Here is a 24,744-nt window from a genome sequence, read left to right on the forward strand (position 1 = left end):
ACCAAGGTATGCAGAATACCATCTCTGAATGCACAACACATTAAACCTTGAGGGAGATGGGCAACAGCAACAGAAGATCACACTGGGTGCCACTCCTGTCAGATAAGAACAGGAAACTGAAGCTTCAATTCAGACAGGCTCACTAAAATTGGACAATAGAAGACGGAAAAACGTTGCCTGATCTGATGAGTCTCGATTTCAACTGCAACATCAGATAGTAGGGTCATAATTCAACGTAACCAACATGAAAGCATGAATCCATCCTGCCTTGCATCAATGGGTCAAGCTGGTGATGTAATGGTGTGGGGGATATTTTCTTGGCACACTTTGGGCCCCTTAGTACCAATTGAGCATCGTTTAAACGCCAAGGCCTACCTGAGAATTGTTGATGATCATGTCCATTCCTTAATGACTATAGTGTACCCATCTTCTGATGGCTACTTCCAGCAGGATAATGCACCATGTCACAAAGCTCAAATCATCTCACCGCTGGTTTCTTGAACATGACAATGAGTTCAATGGCCTCCACAGTCAACAGATCGCAATCCAATAGAGCATCATGGATGTGCAGCCGATAAATCTGCAACAACATGCGTGATGCTATCATGTCAATATGGACCAAAATCTCTGAGGAATGTTTCCAACACCTTGTTGAATCTATGCCTTAAAGAATTAAGGCCGTTCTGAAGGCAAAAGGGGGTTCAACCCGATACTAGAAAGGTGTACCTAATAGAGTGGCTGGTAAGTGTAGCTTATCCCAACCCCTGGTTATCCCAATCCCTTTCGCTGGACAGCTTGGTCTGCATGTAAATGTGGTGAAAAATATAAATTAAGGCGTGTAAGAAATAATCATTACGGCCCGGATCCACAAAGAGCTGCCTATCTTTAAGGCAGGCGTAGCGTATCTCAGATACACTACGCCGCCGTTACTTACAGCGTATTTTCCGTATCCACAAAGTATTTGCGCCGTAAGTTACGGATGCGTAGTGTAACTGTGTCAGCGTAAGGGCGCGCAATTCAAATGGATAAGATGTGGGCGTGTTTTATGGGAATTCCTATTGACCCCACATAAATGAATTTTTTTTGAATGGCGCATGCGCCGTCCGTGGGGGTATCCCAGTGCGCATGCTCGAAATCACGTCGCAAATAGTCAATGCTTTCGACGTGAACGCGAACGTTTTACGCAAACAACATAAATGACAGAAAATTCGACGCTGGCCCGACGTCCATACTTAAAGGGGAGTTCCACCCACAATTTCACTTTTTAAATATAAATACCCCTGTAATACACAAGCTTAATGTATTCTAGTAAAGTAAGTCTGTAAACTAAAGTCTGTTTTGTTAGGTTGTTACAGCATTTAAATAGTTTATAATCTAGAAATAGACCGTGGCCATCTTAAGTGTGGGCATCATGAAGCCAGACTGTATGACTTCCTGGATTTCAGCTTTGCATATCTCGCACATGCTCAGTGCACAAGCAATGTAATAGGTTTCAGTCAGGTTTGCAAGGACTACTGGGAAACATGATGCCTATCCCAGAAACCCTTGCAAATAGCCTAGGCAAATAAGGAGGAGGAAGTAATGAAGGACTACAAAATAAAGGTATTTACAAGCAACAAATTAAATAAAAATTTTCCATTCTGAACACTATGAGATTAGAGCATGCAGCACAGACAAACATAAAAAAAATGGGTGGAACTCCACTTTAACATTGCGTACGCCTCATAGAGCAGGGGTAACGTTACGCCAAAAAAAGCCTTACGTAAACAACGTAAAAAAATGCGCCGGGCAGGCGTACGTTTGTGGATTGGCGTATCTAGCAAATTTGCATACTCGACGCGGAAATCAACGGAAGCGCCACCTAGCGGCCAGCGTAAATATGCACCTTAGATCCGACGGCGTACTAAGACGTACGTCAGTTGGATCTAGCCCAGCTTCAGGCGTATCTTGTTTTGTGGATACAAAACAAAGATACGCCGGAGCATCCTAGAAGTTACGCAGCGTATCAATAGATACGCCGACGTAACTTCTTCGTGGATCTGGGCCGTACTCCATCTAGTTACAAAATATTTTTCACTATAGATTTTTTATGACCTTCAGTAGATACTCAACTCACAGGTCCCATTAAAAAATTTACAAAAGTTAGAGCTCAAGGAAAAATACATTTACATTTCCACGTTGTATTAAAAAAGGAATACATTGCCTTTGAATGTATGTTTGCATGTTTATATATTCATGCATAGATATATTTATTTGCTTTAACATGTCTAGCTTATGTTAGTTCCTTGTAGTGCAGCAATGAGGGAATAGCGAAACCTTCAGAGTTAAAATTATCACTGATCAAAAATAGAATCTAAGTAAGATTGCCCGGAGTCCCTGAGCCAAACGTTTGGCCAGAAGATCCATCTTGTTATGGAGGAGCCGACGGGAATGTAGTGTGACAAACACTTAGAAGAAAGAAAAACATCAGAAGAATTCATAGGACGTTTGTTCTTATACGACTGCTACGCAGAGGTTACAAGGTACAAGCCTCATAATACTAAAATTCTGCATATTCTGCAATACAAGCTATATGATCATTGTTGCTACCAAAATACACATATAACACACATGTTATAAATATATATATATATATATATATATATAACATCTCCTAATAAAACTTCATATTTTTCAGAATTAGAGGCATACAATATCACACAGATGAAGTACCTTCACCACTTTTATAACACAATACTATGTTTTATAAATAATGCATCATAAGGAATTAGTAAAAACTTTATAAAGTTTCTCTTTTTCTAACAGACTACTGTTTAAAAAAAAAAAAGAAGAAGATAAATATAGATATTTTAGTAATAGATCATTTCTAACTAAGTATACGGATATTTATAGTCGCAGAAATGTAATATTTAAGTAATCGATATTAATAGTAAGTCATGCAACTTTTTGCGTTTATGTTGACCTTTGGTCATAGGTACATTGTAGCGGGTGACATAAAGCTTTCATGTTGGTATCAATGCTGTTTATTGGCAGGTTATCATGGATACAAAGTGATGAGACACAGATTAATTTAGGGATGGGTAAGATAATACTGTACAGAAAATTCCTGAACACAAGACCTTGTATTGACAAACACAGAGACTACAGTAGTTACAAGATTATTAGAGTGCCTTGAGAAAGTATTCATACTCCTTGAAATTTTCCATGTTTTGTCATGTTATAACCAAAAACGTAAATGTATTTATTGGGATTTTATGTAATAGACCAACACAAAGTGGCACATAATTGTGAAGTGGAAGGAAAATGATAAATGGTTTTCAATTTTTTTTATACAAATAAATATCTGAAAAGTGTGGCGTGCATTTGTATTCAGCTCCCTTTACTCGGATACCCCTAACTAAATCTAGTGGAACCAATTGCCTTCAGAAGTCACCTAATTAGTAAATAGAGTCCACCTGTGTGTGTAATTTAATCTCAGTATAAATACAGCTGTTTTGTGAAGCCTGCATAGGTTTGTTAGAGAGCCTTAGTGAACAAATAGCATCATGAAGGCCAAACAACACACTAGACAGCTCAGAGATACAGTTGTGGAGAAGATTAAAGCAGGGTTAGGTTTTAAAAAAATATCCCAAGCTTTAAACATCTCACGGAGCACTGTTCAATCCATCATCCAAAAATGGAAAGAGTATGGCACAACTGCAAACCTACCAAGACATGGCCTCCACCTAAACTGGCAGGCTTGGCAAGGAGAACATTAATCAGAGAAGCAGCCAAGAGGCCCATATTAACTCTGGAGGAGCTGCAGAGATCCACAGCTCAGGTGGGAGAATCTGACCACAGGACAATTATTAGTCATACACTCCACACATCTGGCTTTTATGGAAGAGTGGCAAGAAGAAAGCCATTGTTGAAAGAAAGCAATAAGAAGTCCAGTTTGCAGTTTGCCAGAAGCTGCGTGGAGGACACAGCAAACATGTGGAAAAAGTTGCTCTGGTGAGATGAGACCATTGAACTTTTTGGCCTAAAAAGGAAAGTTCTTTATGTGGCGGAAAACTAACACTACATATCACCCTGAACACACTATCCCCACCGTGGAACATGGTGGTGGAGCATCATGTTGTGGGGATGCTTTTCTTCAGTGGGGACAGGGAAGGTGGTCAGAGTTGATGGGAAGATGGATGGAAACAAATACAGGGCAATCTTAGAAGAAAACCTGTAAAAGTCTTTAAAAGACTTGAGACAGGGGCGGAGGGTCACCTTCCAGCAGGAAAACGACCCTAAACATACAGCCAGAGCTACAATGGAATGGTTTAGAACAAAGCATATTCATGTGTTAGAATGGCCCAGTCAAAGTCCAGACCTAAATCCAATTGAGAGTCTGTGGCAAGACTTGAAAATTGCTGTACACAGATGATCTCCATCCAATCTGACAGAGCTTGAGTTATTTGGCAAAGAAGAATGGGCACAAATTTCACTCTAGATGTGAAAAGCTGGTAGAGACATCCCCAAAATACTTTCAGCTGTTATTGCAGTGAAAGGTGTTTCTGCAAAGTATTGACTCAGTGGGGCTTAATACAAATGCACGCCACATTTTTGACATATTTATTTGTAAAAAAAAATTGAAAACCATTTATCATTTTCCTTTTACTTCACTATTATGTGCCACTTTGTGTTGGCCTATGACATAAAATGACGTTTTTGGTTGTAACATAACAAAATGTGGAAAATTTCAAGGGGTGTGAATACTTTTTCAAGGCACTGTATACGTAGATCAGGAAAAAAATAACTCTTTTTAGGTAGAGATATAAAATTCTCGCATTTAACGCACATATTTATAAAAAATAATTGATTCTGGCATATTCCTGAAAAATGCTCCACTACATTCTCTCCTGCTAATTGTGCGAGTTATAACATTTTGTGGTGCAAGGTGAATGGGGTAAATAGCTTGAGACCTTAGGCAGTTGCTTTGTGTTGCATGTATAGGGTATATGGGTGGGATTATGGCCGGTAATTAGAAAAGGAAAAACAGTTCTATGACAGCAGATATCCGGAGCACCCTTGATATATACTTTTTTTTTAGGAAGCTCATACTAACTGGAGTAGAAAACAGAATGAGGAAAAAAAATGTAAATAAAAAATAAAATAAAATAAAAACAAGAACACATGATAACCAAATAAAGAGAGAAATAAAATAAGTATGGCGAGAACACAGTAAAGTTGCAAAACATAAGAGATGTGTAGTGGCAGGAACTGATAATGGGACCAAAAGTGACCAGAGATAGGGAGTGAAAAAAGTCTAAGAACACATGATGAGATTGTTGACTGTATGACTAGAGTTTGGTTGCTTAGACCAGAGCTCAAAATTTCAAGTCCTGAGCTACTAGCCAGGCCTCAAGGGTTACTCGGCACCAGTTGCCCCGCCCAACCCCTACCATGTCCCGCCCCTAATCCCGCCCCTAGACACGCCATCATAAATCTCATGAAATTACACTTAAATGTTTTATGCAGAGTTAAGTTATAAAAATAAATATTAACAACAACTTTATTTGTACCCAAAAATGAAGCCTGTCCATGTCTACCAATGCAGCATGTGTCCCCAGTGCAGCAAAATGTCCCCATTTTGCAGCCAGAGTCCCCCACCACTTTGCAGCCAGAGTCCCCCACCACTTTGCAGCCAGAGTCCCCCACCACTTTGCAGCCTACCTGTGCTGGGTAGGAGAGGAGGCGGGGCCGCCACCACCTGTTTTTTCAAACCGCGGGGAATATAACAGTATTCAATTCAATAGCTGTCTTCCCCGCCGCGTGTCATATACAGCCCCTCCCCCCTTTCCGGGAAACTTTGATAGACAGATCACCCGTCCAATCCTGGGAAGGGTGATCTGTCTATCAAAGTGCCCAGACAAGGGGGAGGGGCTGTATATGACGCGAGTGGCGGGGAACACAGCTATTGAATTGAAAGCTGTTATGTTCCCCGCACTCTAAACAACCAGGCGGCGACAGCAGCGGCGACTCTCCTCTCCTTGCTCGCCCCCTCCTGCTCCCAGGCAGCCCAAACTCGCCAGCCCCTAAAATTTACTCGCAAAATGCGAGCAGGCGAGTGTAAATTTGAGGGCCTGGATTAGACCTCATGCACCCTGGAGTCTGCAGGCTTAAAAAGATGGTTCAGATAGGGCATGCAGCTGACCACTGAAGTGAACGGCTGTATGCCCCTGTACCCACGTAAATGCTGATGCTTCTATGCATGCAAAGCTTCTGTGTTTTGGGAAATACATTGTATGCGTATGCTCGGGTATAAACTGAACATTTGTGATTAGATGAGTACAGGGGTGTACAGGCATTCACATCTATGGCCAGCTGTATGTCCCACCTGAGACATCTCAGGCATGAGAAAACACCAGGGATTTTACACTAGGCATATCTTATGGCCTCTTGCAGTCAGGCGCCAGAGCCTGTGCAACATAAACTCCAGTGTACTCCGCCAACCTGGAAAGCACAGGTGTTCTGTACAGACACTCACAGACATGAATGACCGTTTTCAGTTATATTTGGGTATACACGGGTGCTTGTGTAAACACTCCTAGAGGGGTACGGCACATGCAAAAAATAAGAAACGTTTAAATTTTTTGCATACGCCAGAATGTTATATGAGTGTTTACAAAAGTACTAGCATTTAGCCGAGTACAGCCATGTACAGTCACTGACTAGTTTTAAAAAGCTGCATTTCTGAGGCAATCATCCTTATCTTTGCTTACCTATTTAGTGACCCCAAACAAGTATGCAAGTCAGGGGTCCTAACCTTACAGCCTGCATACCTGTTCCTAGTAAGTTACTTGTAACAAACAAAAGAGGAGCAGGAACAGTAGACAGTTGTAGCACCCATAGTTATATCTTGATAGATTCCATGGGATTTAAACCATTCATTACTCTTAATACTCCCTTAGGATGGCTGGTGTCAAGTCTCGCTATGAGCCCTTACCTGTCCATGACCTACAGCGACTTCTCTGGAGTCACAGATCATCCACAGGACATGTCAACCAAGTATGGCCAAAACTATACCTGGGAAATGCGTAAGGAGACTTCATCTGGGTCATTTTGCATCCTTTCTGCATATTGTAACTGTAAAAGATTGAAATGCGTTTCAAATGTGTGCTTTCAAACAATGTGTTGTATGTCTCTAGTTATGGCCGAACAAAGATTTAATTTGCATCTTAATTTATTTCAATCCATTGGTGCTTTGCTATTACCAATGCATGCTATATGTGCAGGTAAAGGGCAATATTATGACTATTTGAAGAGCTTAAAGCGGAGGTCCGCCGCATTTACAAATACTGCAGCTGCTGACTTTTAAAATAAGGACACTTACCTGTCCAGCGTGCCCGCGATGTCGTCACTCGAGGCTGACCCGTCCCTTGGTCCTCAGATGCTGCCGCCATCATCTTCGGTAAGGGAATCAGGAAGTGAAGCCTTGCAGCTTCACTTCCTGGTTCTCTACTGCGCATGCACGACTCGCGCTGTGCAATGCTACTGGTCCCTGCTGTCTTCTGGGACCCGTGTGTCTCCAAGAAGACATCGGGGTGCCGGACGTGAAGTAGATCTCCCCAGATAATGCTGGGGTCTATGCCCGGAAGTGGGTGCAAATACCAGGTATCTGCTCCTCCCCCCTGAAAGGTGGCAAATGTGACACCAGGGGGGGGAGGGAATCCGGACAGCAGAGGTTCCATTTTTATGTGGACCTCCACTTTAAACATAAGGGAAAGACAGCCACATTTAAAAAAATCCATGTCAAATTATACTGCACAGACAAAGACTTATGTTTGGGAAATTGGATTAGGCTGGGTATTGCCCTGACCCTCTTCCTGAGCCATTGGGGCTGTGTAATACTGTGCAACTTTTTTTATAGACCCCGATGAAAAAAGCTTTCACCCCTCAGACTTGCAAATAAATGACTTTTACAATAAGGTTAACGTGTCACTAAACCCACATCATAAACACCTACCAATAAATTATGTATTACAAGCAGTTCATACACTCAATCACTTCAATCACTCAGTAACTATGAGATTTTTTTTCTTTATTCTGCAAAAAAACCTGGTTGATCCTGCTGTTCTCTATCTCCACCTTCTGTCCAATTCCCCAATTCAGCTAAAGATTTTGCAGAGCAGTGTTGGCAGCTCTGCACATGCTCAGTTTTCAGTGAGTTTCCATGCTGTGCTGAGCATTTCCTCCCTATCATATCTGTGCAGCCCATGTGACTGTAGAGTCACACGTGTGGGAGTATACACAGTGGTAAATTACAGCCCACGTCTTCCCTCCTCCTCCATGACCACTAATCAGCTAAACACAATGGGGGCGGGATATTACATCTTGATTGATGGAGGAATCACCTCCCTCTTATTCTAAGACACAGGCTGGACTGGCAGAAATCCACCCACACCATGTTATTGACAAAAAATAATAGAGGACTAGAAGCTCCTCCTCAGAGACGGCTCTTTAATTAGGCAAATTAGGTGGTCGCCTAAGGCCTCCCACTCACAGGGGCCTTGCGGCCGCCTAACTTAACCAATGCATTATCCCTGTTTTGAGGGACAGGGGACTTTAACGCTGCTTCGCTCAGGTAGCATTAAGAGCCCTGACTCAGGAGCAGGGCCGCCAGCGTCCCTAACAACCAGTGAATATCGGTGACACCCCTTGTGACGTCAATGACCCAGTCAATGACATCACAAAGGGGCGCGTTCACCAGGTGACACCCCCAGGGTGGCCCCTGTCCCTTCGTTATTAAAGAGCAGGATCTGGGGACTGCCTTGTTAAAGGGGGCTTCCAGATTCCGATAAGCCCCCTGCCTGCAGACCCCCACAACCACCGCCCAGGGTTGTGGGGAAGAGGCTCTTGTCCTTGATTTATTTTTCCCATCATGGGTGTGAGTGGGGCCCCATGTCAAGTTTTGCCTAAGGCCTCACTAAGCCTAGAGCCACCTCTGCTCCTCCTGCTTATGTTGGCCTGCAAACAGGCTTGGAAAGATCTGGGTCATGTCACAGCTGTATATTATTTAGGAAACGGGTACTTAGATTTTTTTTTTTTATTAAAATAATTACAGTGCTATTATCCATATACAGAAATAGAACGTACAATGTAAATTAAACCTTGTGTGTTTAGTATCACTTTAATCTACACATGCATGGCCTTGTGAGCTCAGAGAAGGATCAGCCCCCCTGGTATATTAGAGTAGGCTGCCATTCTCATTGGGCCAAATGCTGATCTAGGTCAAGAGGTGTATAGCTAAAATGGGAATAGGTAGCAAGCATTGTTAGCCTTCGTTTGTTTAAAAATACACTTATCCATTATGCATGTTTTTTCACTTGTATCTGTTGCTCTGTGCAGTATAGAAGTTGTGAGCCTTTCCTTGGACAAAGAATTATTCTGAGAGTAATGCTAATGAATTCTCTTCACTAATTTCCCCATTCTCCTGCCTCCCGCGCCTGTTTCCAAAATTCCTGTTATTATTTACCCAGCATACAGTATAATCAAGCATGCATTCTCTTTTTTTTTTTGGTATTTTTAAACATAAAAATATTGGTTATATTTAGAACGCATGCAGCCCTATTTATTTAGGAAAGTTAAAGATATTCTCCATCCCTTTTACTGCAAACTACTGTATGTTCTGCACACAATTCTCTTCCTACCCATAAACTTTATTTATTTATTTTTATCCATACAACGATTCCATGAACATAATGTCCTAGAATATACTAGTAAATGTGAAAAACAAGTGATTTAAATGAAACGCTCATTCACCATTGCGCCAAAGATTAAGGAAAAAATTGATGAATAGAACAAATAACAAAAAAATAATAATAACAAAATAAACAAAAAACATCTGCTTGTAAAATAAACAAAATGGTAAACATGATCACTCAAACTGAAATTCAAAAGTGAACAGCAGCGCTAGATGCTTAAAGTGGGGGTTCACCCAAAAAAAAAAAAAAATTTAATTGCATCTAGCAGATCCAGCATGTTAAGGACATTACATTTCGGCATTTTTTTTCCTTTTTTTCTCGGTACATACCTTTATATCCTGATGTTGTCCAGGGCTTCCGGGTTCCGATGACTGCAGGACTAGGCGTTCCTATCCTTCCATTCGATGATTGACGTCTTGTGAAACAGGTGACCTGTCGCACAACACGCGTCACCAGACGTCGGGAAAGAGCCGAGCTGCGAGTCGGCACTATACGGCGCCTGCGCAGTCAGCTCTACACGGCGGGCGCAGGCGCCATATAGTGCCGACTCTTAGCTTGGGTATTTCCGGAAATCTGGTGACGCGCGTTGTGCGACAGGTCACCTGTTTCACAAGCCGTCAATCATCCAACGAAAGGATAGGAACGCCCAGTCCTACAAGCATCGGAAACCTGAGGCAGGGATAGGAACGCCCAGTCCCGGAGTCGTCAGAACGCGGAAGCCCTGGACAAAATCCGGATAGAAAAGGTAAGTACAGAACAAAAAAAAAAAAAAACTGCCGAAATGTAATGTCCTTACTATTGTACTTTTTAATGTAAAAAAAACGTTTTTAGGGTGAACCTCCACTTTAAAGGGTTGTAAATGTTTGTTTTTTATTTTCTAAATAGGTTCCTTTAAGCTAGTGTATTGGTGGTTCACTAAGTTATTCCTTCGATTTCCCTTCTAAATGTTTTTTTTCTTTGTTTTCTTTGTCTGAATTTCTCACTTCCTGTTCCTCCTCAGTAAGTTGTTCTGGCTGACTAACCCCCAGCCAGAATAGCGCGGATGATGGGGGCAAGCTTACTAAGGAGAAACAGGAAGTGAGGCCTCGTACAGACGACCGAGAATCTCGTCGTAAAAGAAATGTCGTTTTCCTCGACGAAATTCTTGTCAAGCTTGACGAGAATCTTGTCAAGCTTTCTTTCCCTACACACTGTCAAGATAAAATCTTGTCGTTCTCAAACGCGGTGACGTACAACACGTACGACAGCACTATAAAGGGGAAGTTCGATTCCACTGGCGCCACCCTTGGGGCTGCTTTTGCTTATCTTGTGTTACCGCGTGTTAGTAAATGTTTGGTGAAAGACGATTCGCGCTTTTCAGCATGACGAATGTGCTCCATTACGAACGCTACTTTTACCGAAGGTGCGCTCCCATCTCATACTTTTTTCTGAGCATACGCAGGTTTCTAAGCATACACACGAACATGTTTCTCGTCGTAAACCAGCCCGATGAGAAACACAACTAGGAAATTGAGACTCCCGACGAGAAAAAAGAGAGCATGTTCTCTTTTTTTCTCGTCGAGATCCACGACAGTTTTCTCAACGAAAACCATACACACGACCGTTTTTCTCGGCATAATGCTCTGCCAGTATTTTTCTTGATGGACTTTGCCGAGGAAAACGAGTGTGTCGTGTGTACGAGGCCTGAGAAATTCAGACAAAGAAAAAAAAACTTTTTAGCCTCATACACACGTACGGGATTACCGCCAGAAAACCCGAGGAGAAAACCGAGAACCTGCTCTGTAACTTTCTTCCCCCATTACACGAACGGGATTCCCGACAGGAAAACTGCCACGAGAGCTTTGGTTGGGAATCCCGGCTGTGTGTATGCTCCATCGCAGTGTTTCTCATAGGAAAACTGCCGGGTTATAAACCGCCGGGAATCCTGGCGGGAAAAAAGAGAGCTGGTTCTCTTTTTTTTCCGGCACTTTTCCCGGCCAAAGGCTCTCATGGTAGTTTTCCCAACGAAATCAAAGGAAAAGGCAAGTGAACCAACAATGCACTAGCTTAAAGGAGCCTATTTAGAAAATTAAAAACAAACCTTTACAACCCTGTTTAATCAATTCATTGAAAAATAATGAAAATTCATCAAAATCACAATGAAAAATAAATAAATAAATGCTTGAGGCCAACAGAGTAAACCTCAGAAAAAAAGTGTAGAAAATGTAAAGTCAGTGAATGAAAGTCCATAAAAAAAGTCACAGAAATGATGCAAAAAGATGCCAAAATAGTGTAAGCACCACCTTCATTTTCATCCTGTGAGCTGGCCAATAGCACCCTTTCTGTCTTGTGCTCTTGTGTCTCCATTCTGAATGGAGGAACAATGGAGATACCTTTGGACAGCAGTATTGTCAATCTGGGGCAGTGTTATGCCCTGTACACGCGATCAGTTTGTCTGATGAAAACGAACCGATGGATTTTTTCATCAGATATCCGATGAAGCTGACATTCATCAGTCTTGCCTACACACCATCGGTTAAAAATCCGACCGTGTCCAATGCGGTGACGTAAAACACAAAGATGTGCAGAGAAAAATGAAGTTCAATGCTTCCGAGCATGCGTCGACTTGATTCTGAGCATGCGTGGATTTTTGACCGATGGATTTCCCCACAGACGATCGTTTTTTTCTACCGGTTTTTTAACCTATACGAAAATTTTAAAACAGGTTCTATTTTTCTTCACCTATGGGAAAAAAACTGATGGGGCCCACACACGATCCGTTCGTCCGATGAAAACGGTCCGTTTTCATCAGACGAACCGATCGTGTGTACAGGGCATAAGATTTACTAGCAGATTGGGTAACAAATTAGGGCCACATTCCAGCTTTCGCAGTTACAGCAACATTTTTTTTTGCATTTGGAATAACAGTTTTACACAACTTTATAAAAGCTGCCCCCCTGTCACTGTTAAATGATTTGTTTCAACCCTCTAAACTGCCACATTCTCTGGACAGCTTGGTCTGTTAAAGGGGTTTTAAAGGTTAATGTTTTTTCACCTTAATGCATCCTATGCATTTAGGTGAAAAAACATCCGACGGTACCCCCCCCCCCCCCCCCCCGAACACCCGTTTTACTTACCTGACCCCTTGAAAGTCCCGCGTGTGTCCACGTGATCCTCTTCTGTTCCCAGCCTGGCCGTTGATTGGCTAGGCTGGACGGATTGATAGCAGCGGAACCATTGTCTGGCGCTGCTGTCAATCACAGCTGTCAATCACAATCAAAAGCTTTCCACCATGCTCGCTCGCTCGCATGAAGGTGGAAAGCTTTTGAGAGGAGAAGCCGAGACAGCCCTTGAGGGACCCCAGAAGACAGGGTTAGGGGACACTTTGTGCAAAACGAGCTGCACAGTGGAGGTAAGTATAACATGTTTGTTATTTAAAAAAAAAAAGTTTGCCTTTAGTGTTCCTTTAAAGGAAGTTGACAAATATCAATCTTACTGGAAGGATTAACAGGTGAAAATAAAGTAACAGGCCCCTGAATAAAGAAAACAAATCCAGCCACTACATTTAATAAATGGTAAGATGCAATATTAATACATTTTTGTTTTTAGGTTTAATAAAGTTTTAGTTCCCTTTTCTCCAAATTTAAAAACGGAACTACACTACATCAAAGCACCACAAAAACAAAACAGAAAAAACGATTTAATTAATTTCTAATATTCAAATCAATCTCACCAATCCATCCATGTCTCCTTGTTTTATTTTGCTGGAAATCACTTTTAAAAACACCCCCCTAGCATTTCTGTCTGTGGTTCAACTAGAGCAGATGTTTCATGTAGCGATTACTTCCTGGAATCCATCTGCCCTTAGCTCGGGCAGGGCAGGAAGGGTGTGCTTGCATGAGAAAACCTCTCGTCCCCCCTCCCCTTCTAAAACTCCTGTGATGTATGACATAATTTGCCTTGGCCTGGGGACAAGGATGTAAATGAGGAAATGTAAAACAAGAAAATATAATGTAGCAGCATAAGGAATAAAAATAGTTAATATTGCTTGAGAATGTGAAGTTCCGCTTTAATAAATCTGCCCTTAAAATGGCTGTTTTTTTTTTTGATTCATGAATATGTTCTTGGATTACTTGGGTATGGTTCAAAACAGGTTTATATTTAGGTCAAGTTTTTTTTTTCTTCTAGTCTAACATATAGTAGTACACAGGTACTTTTTATAAGTTCATTTGCCTTTCCTCTAGAGGTCCATGTGGTTGCAGCTTAGAACGAGTTTAAACGTTTGTTTTTAGTTTTGCTAACTGTGTAACTATGTTTGTGGAGATGACCCCAAGTCTCAGTATGTTCTGTGCTGGGTGATTTCTAAATACAAAATTATGACTAACCATCCACCTACCAGTAACCACATGACCCCAAATCTCTAAATCAAGGTGACCCTTAAGGGATCATAAACTTTTATCACAGAAAGAAGGAAGAGCTTCTAAGGCCGTGTACACACGATCGGTCATAACCAATGAAAACGGACTGAAGGACCGTTTCATCGGTTAATGAAGCTGACTGATGGTCTGATGTGCCTATACACCATCAGTTAAAAAACCGATCGTATCAGAACGCGGTGACGTAAAACACAACGACGTGCTGAAAAAAACGAAGTTCAATGCTTCTAAGCATGCGTTGACTTGATTCTGAGCATGCGCGGCCTTTCGACCGATGCTTTTGCATACTAACGATCGGTTTTGACCTATCGGTTAGGCTTCCATCGGTTCAATTTTAAAGCAAGTTCTCTTTTTTTTGACCGAAGGATAACTGACCGATGAGGCCCACACACGATCGGTTTGGACTGATGAAACGGTCCTTCAGTCCGTTTTCATCGGTTTTGACCGATCGTGTGTATGCGGCCTAAGTCTTGACAATTCCGTTTTACACTGCCAGTTTGTTGTATGATGTACCACACGCCATGTATTTGTACTACCCCTTAACTCCCAGAAGCCAGTAGGGACTCCAGATGTCCTTCAGGCTGTGTCCATGGCAGATGGGGTGAGAAACATTGGGCACCAGTCACTTTATTTAAACAAACTGAATTTATTTGACAACATTTCTCAGAAAGGAGACAGGGTTTAGGGCATAAGGTACCCAGAGCACAGTTCTACACATACTCCAGTCTCCTCTACCAACTTTACATAACATGGGTCTTTAAAGTGATACTATAGGTTTGATTATTATTATTTTTTTAAATAACATACATGTCATACGTTTGTCCAGTACTTGGGCCCAGACCTGATTAATTAACCCAAATTTGCCTCTGTTCTGCCTGTGGTACTACTTGGTAGTTTTCCCTTGTTGCCTGTAGGTGGTGTTGCCACCCTGGCCTTATGTTGGAACTCAGGTGTACCAAGCTGTGTTGGGTGTCCCTTCTCGGCAGCGGTGCAGTGGGAGTAGTGACCCCGCTGTGTATGCTGGGGAGGGGTACTTAAGGGACAGACACCATTGATCAGGGTTCTTCCTCGCCTCGCGGCCCTCCTGGTTCGAGGGGTGCATGTGTGAGCCCGACTTTGGGGCCACGTTGGCTCGGAGTGATGTTACTGTGGAGTAGGCCCGGCTACGCTCCCAAGCTGTATGTCCACAAGGGAGGAGGCTATCATGATGAGGGGAGCCAGGGGAGGACCTGCCCTGGAGGAGACCGGCAAGTGCTAGTGTCTCGGGTGAGGCCTGGTGACCCAATCAAGGAGGGATCCACTACATTGAAAGCCCTGCAGTCTGCCGGTTCCGGCTTGGAGGCTCTCTTGCTGCTGGAGGTTCGGTACTTTTGAAATCCTGTGGCAGAAGATTCCTGGACGCATCCAAATTTATTCAAAGGTCTGTGGCAGAGACCCAAATCATTCCAAGAGATCTGTGGCAGAGACTGTCTGAACATTAGTTCATGCGTCATCCCGGCTGCTAGGCCAAGTGAGAGGGGACTATCCTGGTGAGCAATACAGACTCAATAGCTGAAAATGGAGACTGATTTATTCTGTACCGCATGCCTGAGCCTTCCCCTGCTCTTCTCCTTCCTGCTTTCTCCATTTCAAGTTACCTTGCAGTAAAAAGAAATGAAGCCTAACTGGTTTTACATCGGTCTGGACATTGCATTTATTATGGACTTTCCCACCCTGACAACGAAGCTACAAAGGTAATGTGCAAACCCGAAATCTAGACCAGCAGTTCCTGCAGGGGTGGTGCTACACAGTGCTTGGCCGGACACTGATAGAAGTCACAAGACTGCTATGTACTGCTAATGAGAAAAGGTGTTAAGCGGTTTATATTTACTAAAATAATTGCATTTCCATGTTCTGTGTACTGTGGGAGACCAGATATAATGAATGCAGGGTCCTGGGTTTAGTAACACTTTTTTATGATTGCATAGCTCCCAACTGTCCCTGATTTCAAGGGACTCTCCCTAATTTGAAGCAATGTCCCTCATTCCTCCTCATTTGTTCCTAATCTATATAGATGTATATAAACTGCACTTCTGATCTATCAAAAAGTGTTTTCCAGCACTAAACCTTTCATCTGATTTCTAAATTGCTCCATTTGTAAATTCCAAATCCAATATAAAGGAATAGTAGTGGTAAAAAAAAAGCACTTGTGGGTTTAACCAATCTTGTTTTTTGCACAATTCTTCTTTAAGGGGGCGTGGCAAGGGGTGTGTCCTATGCCTGTATACTTTTGCTGATAGGTGTCCCTCATTTCCATCTCAAAAAGTTGGGAGGTATGCAATTGTGCCAGAGGCCAAAGGCAGTCAGCTTATAGCAAATTACACACACATAGTCGTCTAGAGACACACACGTTATCCTATTCAGTCTTCAGCTATTCATGCGTATTATTCCTTGTGCAGGTTTACTGCCAGGGATAAGTCTGTTCTTCGTGAGCTGGGGATCACCCACATACTGAATGCTGCCTCCGGAAAGTACCGCATTAACACAGGACCAGAGTTCTACAGAGATCTTAACATTGATTACTTAGGAGTGGAGGCAGATGACCGTCCTTATTTCGACTTGAGCGCTCACTTCTTTCCAGCATCACAGTTTATAAGGGCCGGACTGCAATCTCCTAATGGTAAATAATACAATGGCATAAGTAAGGTTGCCCTGTTAGGAACCCTGTTTCTTTTTTAGTTCATTTATTTATGCATTCATATGAGCTGCAGTGAAAGCTGCATTGGGACCTCCTTCACCTTTGTAAAAGAGTTTAAAGCTTAGAGGAAGAAGGAACATAAGGGAAACAAAGTACACAGACCAAACTTTACAGGGTTCTCTTCCATTTTAGAACTGTAATGTTTAAAGCAATGGCGGCTGGTGCTCCATTTTTCAGGGGTGGGGCAGCAATTGTCACACAATATATACAAAAAGTGTAGCGCTGGAAAAGAAATAATATGCAGCCATATAATCAATCAAAAATAATGAAAATAGTGGTGAAAAAAGTATAAAAAACACCAAAAAAGATCAAAAGTCAATCAATCAAAAATAATAATAAATAAATCCGTGGGTGAATGTTCCAAAAGAAGAGAACTTCAAACAGTTCAAATACATCCAGTGATGAAAAAAGCATGTGTAGACTCCGATGTGTGAAGACACCCGCCACCAAACAATAGATTCAAGGCTTACCGAATAGCCAGTGACTGCCCTTCGCAGGGGGGTCAAACAGGCTTAGTAGATTGATGATCCTCTCAGGGATGTTATGGAATCCTCCCACTAGTGGTTAATCCAGGGACTCAAACCAACACTTCCCAAACTGGGTAGGAATGTAATCCACAAGCACTTCCGAGGAGGGGTGTGTAAACATCCGATGGTATGGGGTTAATGGTGCCCAATAGAAAAAAAGAAAGGTAGACTTCCCATAGTGTAGGCGTTCAAAAAGATTTAATTAAAACAAATACAAAAATACATCCACTCAGTGGCAGAGTATATAGGATAAACATATTCCTTGCAAGGATAATAAAGAGGGCTCCGTGGTGTGTCAGCCTGCCAATGCAGATTGCACATGCGCAGTACGATCGTTTCGTCACAACTGACGTCATCAGGGGCACGCACACGCAACTGCGCATGCGCTATTTATCCACCAGAGACGCTGATCAGGCGTCCTCATTGGTTAAACAGCGGACCAACACGCCGAGCTAATAGGAGGAAAAACTAGTATTGATCCTTAAACCCAGAACTTATTAGTTTAAAAACAGAGGGAAACTCACATCTTGTGGACAAGATAGCATATTACTAGACCAGTAACAAAGATAACATGAATGACTTCTCCTTAAAACTATAGCAAAATAGAACAATGCCATCTTGTGGATAAAAAAGTATAATTACTAGTTATAAAGAAAAGTGAAATTAGACGGTTTTTAACATGTACCTTAAGGCTGTATTTATACTGCCAACCCTGCCATCATATGAATAGATAGTACAATTAGTATTAAGACCATAAAATGAATTACATGGTCTCACACATTCCATAGGGAGTAAATAAATTAAATTAAATAAGGTGGGCTCAGGGCGCAGTGCTTACCTTTTTGAAGCCAAATAGAGCCTCAGGCTCTAATCATGTGCTTCTAAAAAAAAAAAACCCTGTTGAAATCCATGTGTCCGGCATCCTGGGGTCAGGCACATGGATTAGGGGGGCAGCGCCCCCTCTGTCCCTAATGGAGCGGCTGCCACTGCTTTAAAGAGAACCTGTCACTTTGTTAATTCAGAGAAAAGTGACAGGTCTTCTTTGCAGGTCACTTTCCACCTATTGAAACTTACCTTCCCCATCTATATTGTTCTGTAGAAGTGGTAATCGAATTCCCGTGAAAGCTCAATGTTGGACTGTTTTGGAGTTTACCCAGGGCTAGTGAATTTATGATGATTGGCTACACAGAACCCAGCACTGCATTTTGGAAGGAAAATAAGAGAACCTTTATAGGCAAAGTGACAAATTCTCTTTAATGATAGAAAATGTGTTAGGATTCATGGAAATAATATGTGTGGCATCGATTTTTGAGCTATATTATATTGTATATTTTGATTACCAATTTTAAATTGATCTATTTCTATTAAATTGGAAACAGCCCCCATGAAAATAAAAAAGGCTTACTGCTGTTTTGGAGCAAGATGCTATGGTTCATTGCTTGCTCATCTCTTACTTTGGGCCCCCAGGAACAGAAAGTTTACCATGTACTATTTGTTTCTTGGATACATTATATTGCCAAAAGTATTGGGATGCCTGCTTTTACAGGCACATGATCTTTAATGGCATTCCAGTCTTAGTCCGTAGGGTTCAATATTGAGTTGGCTCACTCTTTGCAGCTATAACAACTTCAACTCTTCTGGGAAGGCTGTCCACAAGGTTTAGGAGTGTGTCTTTGGAAATGTTTGACCATTCTTCCAGAAGTCCAGGCACTTTCGTTTGTGAGGTCAGGCACTGATTTTGGACAAGAAGGCCTGGCTTCCAGTCTCCACTCTAATTTAACCGAAAGGCGTTCTATTGGGTTGAGGTGCAGGCAAGTCAAGTGCCTCCACCCCAAACTCATGTCTTTATGTACCTTGCTTTGTGCATCGGTGCGCAGTCATGTTGGAACAGGACGGGGCCATGCCCAAACTGTTCCCATAAAGTTGGGAGCATGAAATTGCTCAAAATGTCTTGGTATGCTGATGCATTAAGAGTTTCCTTCACTGGAACTAAGTGGCCAATCCCAACCCCTGAAAAACAACCACACACCATAATCCCCCCTCCACAAAGCAAGGTCCATAAAGACATGAATGAGCGAGTTTGGGGTGGAGGAACTTGACTGGCCTGCATAGAGTCCTGACCTCAGCCTAATTTGGGATAAATTAGAGAGGAGACTGAGAGCCAGGCCTTTTTGTCCAACATAGTCATAGTCATAGTTAGTCGGGTTGAAAAAAGACACAAGTTCGTCAAGTTCAACCATAAGAAATAAAATAATAATAATATCATACAATCACATATACCCAATTCTATACCCACAGTTGATCCAGAGGAAGGCAAAAAACCCCAGCAAAGCATGATCCAATTTGCTACAGCAAGGGAAAAAATTCCTTCCTGATCCCCAATGAGGCAATCGGATATTCCCCGGATCAACTTTACCTATAAATGTTAGTACCCAGTTATATTATGTACATTTAGGAAAGTATCCAGGCCTTTCTTAACCACTTACCCCCCGGACCATATTGCTGCCCAAAGACCAGAGTACTTTTTGCGATTCGGGACTGCGTCGCTTTAACAGACAATTGCGCGGTCGTGCGACGTGGCTCCCAAACAAAATTGGCGTCCTTTTTTCCCCACAAATAGAGCTTTCTTTTGGTGGTATTTGATCACCTCTGCGTTTTTTATTTTTTGCGCTATAAACAAAAATAGAACGACAATTTTGAAAAAAATGAATATTTTTTACTTTTTGCTGTAATAAATATCCCCCAAAAATATATAAAAAAACATTTTTTTTCCTCAGTTTAGGCCGATACGTATTCTTCTACATATTTTTCGTAAAAAAAAATCGCAATAAGCGTTTATTGATTGGTTTGCGCAAAAGTTATAGCGTTTACAAAATAGGGGGTATTTTTATGGCATTTTTATTAATATTTTTTTTACTAGTAATGGCGGCGATCAACGATTTTTTTTTCGGTATTGCGACATTATGGCGGACACTTCGGACATTTTTGACACATTTTTGGGACCATTGGCATTTTTATAGCGATCAGTGCTATAAAAATGCATTAGATTACTATAAAAATGCCACTGGCAGTGAAGGGGTTAACACTAGGGGGCGGGGAAGGGGTTAAGTATGCCTGGGTGTGTTCTTACTGTGGGGGGGGGGGGGTGGCCTCACTAGGGGAAACACTGATCCTCGGTTCATACAGTGTATGAACCGAAGAAAAGCATTTCCCCTGCTGACAGGAACGAGAGCTGTGTGTTTACACACACAGCTCCCGTTCCCCGCTCTGTACCGAGCGATCGCGTCTGCCCGGCGGCGATCGCGCCCGCCTGGGCACACGAACGGGAGTCGGGGGCGAGCGGGGGGCGCGCGCGCGCCTCCGGCGGCGCGCGTGCGCCCCTAGTGGCGGCTAAAAGGTAGGACGTCATAATACGTGATCTCGCCTAGGAGAGCCACCTTGTGGACGTATTATGACGGTGCGGCGACGGCAAGTGGTTAAAGCACTTTACTGAGCTGGCCAGAACCACCTCTGCAGGGAGTCTATTCCACATTTTCACAGCTTTCCGTATTTGGAGGTGAAATCTCTTTTCCTCTAGACGTAAAGAGTGCCCCCTTGTCCTCAGTGTTGACCGTAAAGTGAATAACTCAACACCAAGTTCACTATATGGACCCCTTATATATTTGTACGTGTTGATCATATCCCCCCTTAATCTACTCTTCTCAAGAGTGAATACATTCAGTTCCTCTAATCTTTCCTCATAGCTGAGCTCCTCCATGCCTCTTCTCAGTTTGGTTGCCCTTCTCTGCACTTTCTCCAGTTCCCCAATATCCTTCTTGAGAACTGGAGCCCAAAACTGAACTGCATATTCCAGATTAGGTTTTACTAATGATTTGTACAGGGGCAACATGAGATCTCTCTCTCTGGAGTCCATACCTCTCTTAATATAAGAAAGGATTTTGCTTGCTTTGGAAACCGCAGCTTGGCATTGCATGTTATTATTGAGCTTATGATCTACCAAAACCTCCAGATCCTTCTCCACTACGGATCTCTCCAGTTGTACTCCCCCCTAGTATGTATGATGCATGCAAATTCTTAGCCCCCAAGTGCATAACTTTACATTTATCAACATTAAACCTCATCTGCCACATAGTCGCCCAATCAGTGCCAGACCTTACAAATGGGCTTCTGGAATAGTCAAACATTCCCAAAGACACACTCCTAGACCTTGTGGTTGAAGCATTTATAGCTGCAACGGGTGGGCCACCTCAATATTGAACCCTACAGACTAAGACTGGAATGCCATTTAAGTTCATGTGCGTGTAAAAAGCAGACATTCCAATACTTTTGGCAATTTGGTGTACATTGGGGCACATGGGGCTTTTGTTGCTCCTTTGTTTTTTATATTGTCACGTTCGCACCTTTGAAATATATTGCACAAACACAATAATTATATCCAAACTGATGAGCCAAGAAAACAAATGAACAGCAATGGGGCTCCAGCTCCATTTGTTATCATGGCTCATTCCTGGAGCATGAGGGAGGTTAAGGGGAACCAGTGTAACTACAAAGAGCTCTCAGTCAATCTGAAGAAGCTGTATACTTAAAGGAAACCTATACTAAGAGAAATATGGGTCTACCATTGCTGGCCTACATCTGAAAATGCTAACTGCCTGAACATCTGTGGCTTCAAGATTTTTGGTCACTTACTGGGAACATGCACACAGCAGTCAAAGCTAGGGTGTATTCAGAATCCACGATCTTAATATTTGTGCTAGGAGTCAGTAATGACATATTTCCCAGGACAGTTTCCCTAATAAATCTAATAAATGTAATAAATTACCACACTCAAAATTGTATTTAATCAAGTTACATTATAATTACCCTAAATCTGTGTTTTTTTCCCCCCCATTGTCTTTTCAGGCAAGGTGTTGGTGCACTGTGCAATGGGGATCAGTAGAGCCGCCTCCCTTACTCTTGCTTTCCTAATGATCTCTGAAGGGTTGAGTTTAGTGGATGCTATACGCACAGTGAGTGAGCACCGAGACATCTGCCCCAACCCTGGCTTTCTTGAGCAATTGCGTCAACTGGATATAACACTGGAGGCCAAGAGAAGAAGCCGGAGAGAATAGTTTTTTATCTCTATCGGGCAAAACAGATCTACTGCTTATTTTTAAAGGATTTCAGTCAGATTTATTTAAAATGTCATTCTGATTTTGTTCTGAAGGTTTTCTATACTATCCTTTTTATATTGACTGCTCAATTTATTTTCAGAATCAGAAGCCCTGCACGGGGATGAGGTCAGAACATTGTTGGTCAACCTTAAAGTATTACTAAACTCACAACCAGGGCCGATCCGCCCTATAGGCTCACTATGCAAGCCGCTTAGGGCCCTGCAAAGCTGCGGAGGGCCCCCCAAATTACTAGAGGCCCCCCTGGTGAGAAGTCATTTTTGGCCCCTCAACTCGCTGGCTGCATGGGAGAAGAGGTAAGAAGTCAGCACCCCCTGCTTCTCACTTTAATGTAAGATGTCATTTCCGACAGCAGAACACCCCCTCCCCCCGCTTCTCAATTTTAATCTTTAATGTGACATGTCATTTTTCGGCAGCCCCCCCCCCCGCCTCTCAACTTTAATGTGACATGTCATTTTGCTTAGGGCCCCAGGGAGGTCAGGATCGGCACTGCCCACAACAGTAAAAATCATTCTGTATATGCAGTAAAGCATGTTTGTTATGCTCACTGTGGTACCTAAGGGGTTAATCCTCTGCATTGTGTAAAAAGGCTGTTTAATCCTATATGCACAGATCCTCTTCTTCCACTGACTCCAAAACAGATCTGGATAAGAAAGAGTTACTGGAGTCAGGCTGCATATGCTCAGTCTGGTGTGTATTGCTAGAGAGTTTTTTTCTTCTTGGGAAAGTGCATGTGATCAGCACAGGGCCAATCAGCACTGTCCAGACAGAGGGTTTAGGGGTCATGCAGCCTGATAGGACAATCTTGGGGGAATTTAAAACTCCTCCTACAAGCTTTAACTAGGCACTGATAGAAGTCACAAGACTGCTATATACTGATCATGAGAAAAGGTATTTAGCAGTTTAAATTTACTAAAACTATTCCATTTCCATGTTCTGTGTACTGTGAGGCCGCGTACACACGGTCGGTCCAAACCGATGAAAACGGACTGAAGTTCAGTTTCATCGGTCCAAACCGACCGTGTGTACGACCCATCGGTCTTTTGTCCTTCGGACAAAAGTTAGAGAACTTGCTTTAAAATCAAACCGGTGGATCGCTGACCGATAGGTCCAAACCGATGGTTAGTACACAAAAGCATCGGTTCAAAACCCGCGCATGCTCAGAATCAAGTCGACGCATGCTTGGAAGCATTGAACTTCGATTTTTTTCAGCACGTCGTTGTGTTTTACGTCACCGCGTTCTGATCCGATCGGTTTTTGGAACGATGGTGTGTACGCACATCAGACCATCAGTCTACTTCAGCGGTGAACCGATGAAAACGGTCCGTCGGACCATTCTCATCGGATGGATCGACCGTGTGTACGTGGCCTGAGAGACCAGATATAGTAAATGCATGGTCCTGGGTTTAGTAACACTTTAAGCAAAAAAGCTACATCTCTGTTTCTCAGTATAAAAATGTATCTGCCATATAGCAAATGCGGACAAATGGGAGTTTTGGGAGCAGACAATTCTTTTAAAAGTTGCTGTTCAGCTCTCTGGGAACTTTATTTTGCACAAAAAAATAATACAGAAAACTAGAAAAGATTAAGATATTAGGTGATTTATTCACATATCAAGCCTGATTCTAAGCAAGTGTGAAGCCCTGTACACGATCGGTTTGTCTGATGAAAACGGACCGATGGACTGTTTTCAATCGGACAAACCGATCGTGTGTGGGCCCCATCGGTTTGTTTTGCATCTGTGAAAAAAAATAGAACATGTTTTAAAATTTTCCTATGGATAAAAAAAATGATAGAAAAACGATCGTCAGTGTGGAACTTCATCGGAGAAAAATCCACGCATGCTCAGAATCAAGTCGACGCATGCTCGGAAGCATTGAACGTAATTTATCTCAGCACGTCGTAGTGTTTTACGTCGCCGCATTGGACACGGTCGGATTTTTGACCGATGGTGTGTAGGCAAGACTGATGAAAGTCAGCTTCATCGGATATCCGATGAAAAAATCCACCGGATTAGATTCCATCAGATATCCGATCATATGTACAGGGCTTAAGGCCCCTTTCACACCGTATGTCCGCTTTTTCATCCATCCGTGTACGGATGGAAAAGCGACATACATTGATCCCTTTGAGATAGCGGGTGTCAGCGGATGAACATCC

The 24,744-nt window shown here is 42.5% G+C and overlaps 1 protein-coding gene across 1 annotated transcript; it reads left to right on the forward strand.

Annotated features, from left to right (window-relative positions):
- The first annotated feature begins 2,297 nt into the window (after window positions 1-2,297).
- On the forward strand, window positions 2,298-22,732 carry LOC120909044 (dual specificity protein phosphatase 13-like). The gene is made up of 4 exons (XM_040320658.1): window positions 2,298-2,522; window positions 6,942-7,067; window positions 16,588-16,808; window positions 22,316-22,732. Exons 2-4 carry the CDS (start codon window positions 6,943-6,945, stop codon window positions 22,522-22,524), a joined length of 555 nt encoding a protein of 184 aa, XP_040176592.1. The 5' UTR covers window positions 2,298-2,522; window position 6,942; the 3' UTR covers window positions 22,525-22,732.
- The last annotated feature ends 2,012 nt before the right edge of the window (window positions 22,733-24,744 follow it).

The sequence above is a fragment of the Rana temporaria genome, chromosome 8 (assembly GCF_905171775.1).
Source record: "Rana temporaria chromosome 8, aRanTem1.1, whole genome shotgun sequence".
Classification (NCBI taxonomy): domain Eukaryota; kingdom Metazoa; phylum Chordata; class Amphibia; order Anura; family Ranidae; genus Rana; species Rana temporaria.